Source organism: Papaver somniferum, chromosome 7 (assembly GCF_003573695.1).
Source record: "Papaver somniferum cultivar HN1 chromosome 7, ASM357369v1, whole genome shotgun sequence".
Lineage (NCBI taxonomy): Eukaryota > Viridiplantae > Streptophyta > Magnoliopsida > Ranunculales > Papaveraceae > Papaver > Papaver somniferum.
In genome coordinates, this window is record NC_039364.1 from 157806764 (window position 1) to 157813263 (window position 6500).

The following is a 6500-nucleotide window of genomic DNA, read 5'->3' on the forward strand; positions in this document are numbered from 1 at the left end:
TATTAACCGCCGTCTCAAAGATTCCTAATTGTTCGGTCACGGCATGATAGCCACAATTTCCATCTCCATCGACATCATCTGTATATACAATATACTCGCGAATAACCTCGGGAAGTTGCAGTACATAGGACTCTATTTTGGTATGGTAATGTATATGAGTCTTACCTATTTGGGAATCCTTGAACATCTTCATGTTACCAACTTTTAGCTTAAGTATATACAATCCATCCTCTCCAATCTCTACATTTCCAACGTCTTCAGTATGTGATGGGAGTCCGTACTTCCTTGGCTTACCCCTTGACCTTTTAAAAGAGACAACATCACCATCGTGTTGTTGATGTACTTGACTTGATGTAGGTTCCTTATTTGGCCTTTCAGTTTTGATATGAAAAGCCGGCCCTTCAACTATGGGTGTGACTTCGGAATGCTCTCCCTGTTTAATCATTGTTGGTATCTTCATATGCCTACCCCTTTTATTTGTAACCCCGTCTATATACGTGGCATCCGCTTCCTCGGCTTGTTGTTCTTGTTCCATCGATGCGGGTACCTTCGTCGGCCTGCCCCTTTTTTTTTGGAACCGGCACTTCATCGGCTTGTGGCGTGGATACGGAATTCCACTTTTGTTGTTGACTTGATGACGGTTCCTTCCTCGGCCTACCCCTTTTCCTTGGAACCGGCGCTTCCGCGAACCTTGCTTCTGAAAGCTCACATCCAGTTGGGTCTCGTTTCTTACTTGCCTCGTCTTCACATTCACGTTGACTCAATGCTTTCAATTCTATCCTTTGTTTTCTCCTAGTCGTTTTAGTTTGTGGTTTACCGGGCGGATCTCCCTTTCTTGGCTCTTCACTTTCTGCTATCCATGGGTGTGTAATTAGCCTTAGTTGACTCAACAATACTTGTCAGCTAGCTGAGGTGCCACGTGAGTAAGCTTCAAAGAATTCCTTGGCCTATTTTGTTTCCCATGGTGATTATCCGGGAGCTTCCGGGGGGGGGGGGGGGGGGGGGTCAAAAGATAGTTTCTTCCAAAACGGGTCAATAACCTTAATAGGTATAACTTGTTCATACTTCAGAAGCATATGACGACACGGAAGCCCCAATGAAGATATGTCGGGACAAATACACACATCACCGGGTTTGCCATAGTTTATCTCTTTTTCCATTTCTCTAATCATATGTTTTATTGCTCAATGCGAAACGTTGAATTCTATTCCTTGGAGCAAATTACCATATCGAAAATGTGATGTCATCCTTTCCATTGAGATTTTCTCAAAGGCCTTCTTGATCCTATCGATATCATCCTTAAAGTATTGCTCCATTGCCTCGGTGACCATAACCACGTTTCCTTGGCCGGACTGGATGAGATCTTTAAATCTCCCATGAGAGGACTCCGCTATACTAGTTGCTTCATTCTCGTAGTGTCTATACCGATTTGTCCATGCACGCACAAATTTTTCCTTGAACTTATGCAACAATTTATCCCGACAATATGAGACGGCACTTGGATACACTTCGTTATATTTGGCAATAAACATGTTCAATCTCTTTTCATATATATCCTCGGTAAGAGACCAATAAACTTTCTCCCAATCCGTTAGACATTTCAACCACCTTTTATGATTTTCATCGTGTTCTTTGTCCACTCACTTTTTAATCTTTCCTCTTTCATCTTCTTCTTCTTCGGGTGATAGTTTATTCTTGCGAACATCTTTCTCTAGTTGAGCAACCATTCTCTTCTTAATATCCGCCTTAGCGGGTTCAAACAAAGCATGACAATGTTTTATCACATTTTGACCTATATGATATGTACATAGGAAATTTTGTGCATCCGGAAATACGTCGGATATAGCATTCATTAGTGCATCATCTTGATCGGTTATGATGACCCTCGGAAATTGATTTTCCGGGAACAATAATTTCAATTGTCGTAACGCCCAATGATAATTGTGATCCCTATCGTTTTCCATTAAACACCGAGCCAATGTGAATGTTACCTTGTCTGATGTTTGCCCTACGATGTTGAACAACGACATGTTGTATTTGTTTATCTTGTAGGTGCAATCCATCATAAGAACACCACAACATGTATGAGCCAATTGTGAAAGCAAAGGATGCGCAATGAATATTTGAAGGGGCTTTTCGTCCGGCCCTCTTTTAATGATACGCGTGTAGTTGTGATCCCAAACTATCTTCTTAAATTCTTGCATAACGGTCCTCCCTTCCCATTTCACCCTTCTAATGGTTGCTTGTGCGCTATAAATTGTACTTAGGGAAGAAACGTTCTGATTATCCTTTTCCTTAAAGCCTCTGAGAATCACTCTTGGTTTGATACATGCTTTGGTCATTATCTTTACATCCTCGAATTCATGAGGTTTTAGCTTCGCAACTAGGGAGTGACCAACAAAATCTTTCGGATCCCGGTGGTTATGACGGCCAAACCACACCGTACAATCTCATTCCTTTTCTTTGTCTCTTAGATAGAGTACAAGCTTAAAGGGGCAATTATCCTTCCTCGTACGAGTCTTGTATACCATATTGGTCTTCTGTGGATATACATAACCCTTTCTCTTATGGCTATCCTTCTTCTTGTATTGCCCACTTCTCTCACAAACCATCTCAAAACGATTATCTGAACGTTGGGTATTCCTCACCAACACACACATGTTCTTAAGAGCCGTCTCTTTTGCCCAAGCAATGGGAGATTATAAGGTTAATTACAAGCAATCCCCACATAAAGTTCTAAAACCTAGGTGTTTGGTAACATACCGGAGGCATTTTATAATATTCAGACGTATCCGGACCAAGCTTGGAATTTGTTGGATCAATGTATGTCACAATCTAAGGAATGAATGAAAAGAAAATTGAATTAGTTCCAACTAAAATTTAATTACTATGCCGGGTACTAGTTCTGGCATGCTCGACGACAGTATCGTCAAAACATTCAAAGCCAGAAACATGTGACGGCATTCTCGATTAATGTTCCGGCATACCGGAATTTCACTTGAAAAAGAGGAGCTAATTTTTAAATGTACCGGCATTGTATTTTCTTGAACATTTATGCTGGGATTCGCGATGCCGGCGTGCTCGATATGTAAAGTTTCAAGTCACTACACCGTGCCGGCTTTGTCCCTAGTTTACAAACAACATCGGTACTTGGTGCCGGCGTGCTCGATAATTTAATTGCTACGACGGTATTTGAGTTCAAAAATCTTTAACTCCTGGATGTTTTTCTTGTGGTACCGGCATAGTTAAGTTAGGGTGAACCATGCCGGTTTGGATATTCCATGGAATATTCAGTGGTAGGTAAAAAGTTAACTGCGTGCCGGCATGAAAAAGTATGAATACCGTGTCGGTTCTGCCGGTGCCGGCATGGTATTCATACTACGAGTATGCCGGCACAAAGCTTTTTCAGAGAAAAATGGCGGTTTCAAAAAAAAAAAATCACATTTTCGACCTCTTGGCGTCATTATCTGTGTGTTGGGGATGCTTGTATGTTGAACTTGTTTACTTTCTTGGGTTGGTTCTTCAAAAAACACTTCATGCTCACGAAAATCATATTCCAAGGGTGTTGGTTCATCATATAAGTTCAATTGTGAGTTGTTATCATTAACCGAAGATTGAAGACATGCTTCTTGTTGTAGTTGAGCTAAAGATTCAGCAGCAACAATTCTCTCCTCACAATCATCTTCCATTTTCACAACAAAAAATTTCAACTCAAAAATATTTTTCCTTCCTTCAACTCTCACCTCACACAAATTCAAATAAAAATACATACTAATCTATCCCCTAAATACTTAAAATTTTACTAATTATTATTAACCACTAAACCTGATTAGTGAGGACTAGATTAAGAATTAAAAAAATAATTAGATAAGGGTGACCCAGATTTGATATTTGGATACAATTTTTGTCATGTAGCTATATCCCAATTGGGAGTTCTAAATTAGACAGTTTGAGAACACGTTAACTATGAGTCTCAAAAAATAATTGGTGGCATTATAGGTGTGCTTTCTCCAAATATAAACAGTGATCTGATTATGACTGATGATTGTGATGTTCATTATCACTGCATCATCTGTGTACCATCTTTACCTTTAGACCTAAAGTCTTTGACACTGTTGTGCCATTGAAGACCAACATAATCTGGCTAGTTATTTGCTTTTCCAAGAAGTTCCCATTGTACAACTTTTTTATCCAAGTTTTTTGTTATTTTGCATATTAGTAGTCTTTACCCCAAAATGTTGCAGTATTTGTGAATTTTATTTGCATATCGCCTAGCCAAGAGAGTTTGACCTGCATCTTGGGATGGCAAGAAGAGCCTCTTTTCCAATGCTTTTGGATTCAACGACTTCGTGTGAAGGTTTTAAAAGGAGAGCTAAACCGAAGCTAGCTCAGTGGTCAAGTCCATGTTAACTAATGTTTCTGCAACATTTTGAGTGCAAAAGCTTCTGTCTGCTTGGAAAACATTGGCCATTAGAAGAACAAAAAACGGTGTAACCGAAAATTACATTCAGCAATTATCTGAGAGAACCCTCGGCCAAAGATGAGAAAAAAAAAAAAAAAAGAGAAGTGGCCTGACTCGAAACTGCATATCAACTTTTTCTTCAATGGAGAAGAAGCACAACCAATCTATAATCTGATGATAGTTAATGGGGGCAATTAGAAACTCATATTAGGACTTTGTGGATCATTAAGTGCTGCTTCTATCTTCATTTTCAGCTCATCTTTCTCTGCTTCATCAGCCTACACAAAACATAAATATAAATATTAGAAACAAGGATAATGTTACTTTAAGAATTGTCACATCAAACATATATTTAGTGAGATTGAGAAGACCTTTTTTTTTAAATATTAATTTAATCAAAATCTTTGATTTTGATCATCTACTAATTTATGGCACTATAAACAAATCAATTATTGAAAAACAAAATAAAGAAAAAAAATATTTAAATCGTTTTCATGATGATTCACGCCAACTAATTGTCTCTACACATTTGATTTTCTTTCTTGGTGAGATTTTGTCATCAATATAATCCAAATTCAACCAAAATTAGAAAATCATCTTGGGTGTTTTGCTATTTATAGAGGGGCAGAAGGGGGTAAAAATGGAAAAAGATTGTGTACCTCAACATAAACCGTCTTCCATAGCCTCCCAGACACGGCAGAAATGTTGGCTGTGACAATTTTAAGCTTCAAAGACTCAAAAACTTCGCAAAGTCTCACCATCGTATCAATCTTCTTATCGCATGTTAAGCTTACCACCATTGTCTTCTCGCCAACGTTATAAATCCTAAGCTGCAAAATCAGACAATAATTACTGTAAACATTTTCTTGGTGAACTTGAAGAGGAAAATGTGTTCAAGAACTTACTTCGAGAGACTCGAAGGATGATGTTTGTGATCCGATGGAATTGACCGAACGGTCGGTCTTTTTCTTCTTTGGTTTCGACAAATTCATATGTTCAAGATCGATATCCGACATTGATTTCTTCAATTTTCCGCATTCGAGTTCGGTTATTTCGGATTGAATTGCCCGTTCTTGTTCGTGTAATTCTTGAATGTACTCGATTGCGTCCTTAATGATCGAGGCCTTATCCATCTGAGAACCAAACCAAATCACCCAAAATGTTATTAGTTTAGGCCATTTCACGGTGTGACTACTTTTATGAAAACATTGAGTAATTTGTCCAGTTAGTAGAAAATCATTTTACCTTGCTAATCTTAGGAACTACAGCCCTTAGTGCAAATAATCTATCATTGAGTTTCTTCCTTCGATTTCTCTCCGAAACTATGTTTTTTGCAGTCACCGAAGACGACGATGCTGCCCCGTCCGGTGAACTCGAATCGTAGTAGCCGGAAATGGGTTCATCAAATCCCCAACTGCAATTCGAACAATAAACCATATGCAACATAGCTGAATTAGTACATCTAGAAAGTTTTGCACCAAAAAACTTCTTCAAAATGGGGTTCCTTAAAAGGTAGAAAATTTGCTAAAATTGTATTGATTTCATGGAAAAAAAATAAAATAAGTAGTGCTTGTATTGATGGAAATATTTACCTATCAAGTTCAAGTTCTTCGTTTTGCAAGAACATTTTTGTTTCCCAGTAGAGTTTATAATCTTCCTCATCAATTAGATCCATTTTGTTTTCTTGATTTTTCTTTTGCAGGTGAGAAGTGAGAGGGCTAAGAAGTGTTGCAAGACTTTAAGTAGTGGTGGGAATTTTTAAAGCAAAGGGAGATAGATAGGTCATGTGTCATTTTGACACATGGGGGGTATGGTTTTTGTAGGATACTTCTGAGGAAACCATCTGAACCGTACTTTCACTGGTGTAAAACACAGTCCATCAGACCGCGTTGATTTGATTAAGACATTTCATCCAGAAGCGAATGAAGGAGAAATAAATAAACGTGGGGTATTTGTATATATGTCATGTGATTGTAATTATATCTCAACGGCCCACGACAATGATATACTTTTCTTTTTCCTTTATTCACATCAGGAC

At 38.4% G+C, this 6500-nt stretch overlaps 1 protein-coding gene across 1 annotated transcript; it reads right to left on the bottom strand.

Annotated features, from left to right (window-relative positions):
- Positions 1 to 4433: 4433 nt before the first annotated feature.
- Positions 4434 to 6213, bottom strand: LOC113298873 (transcription factor bHLH35-like). Its single transcript, XM_026547736.1, has 5 exons — positions 6055 to 6213; positions 5708 to 5876; positions 5368 to 5595; positions 5122 to 5292; positions 4434 to 4740 (listed from the first exon to the last, which is right to left on the bottom strand). The coding sequence occupies exons 1-5, from the start codon at positions 6135 to 6137 to the stop codon at positions 4657 to 4659; spliced, it is 735 nt and encodes a 244-aa protein (XP_026403521.1). The 5' UTR covers positions 6138 to 6213; the 3' UTR covers positions 4434 to 4656.
- Between the last annotated feature and the right edge of the window lie 287 nt (positions 6214 to 6500).

Excerpts from the sequence above, each read along its gene's own strand:
- LOC113298873 (XM_026547736.1), bottom strand. The coding sequence starts at position 6,137 with ATGGATCTAATTGATGAGGAAGATTATAAACTCTACTGGGAAACAAAA. Across the intron at positions 5,877-6,054 it reads GAAGAACTTGAACTTGATAG|TTGGGGATTTGATGAACCCA; the intron begins GTAAATATTTCC and ends TTCGAATTGCAG. Across the intron at positions 5,596-5,707 it reads TAGTTCCTAAGATTAGCAAG|ATGGATAAGGCCTCGATCAT; the intron begins GTAAAATGATTT and ends TTTGGTTCTCAG.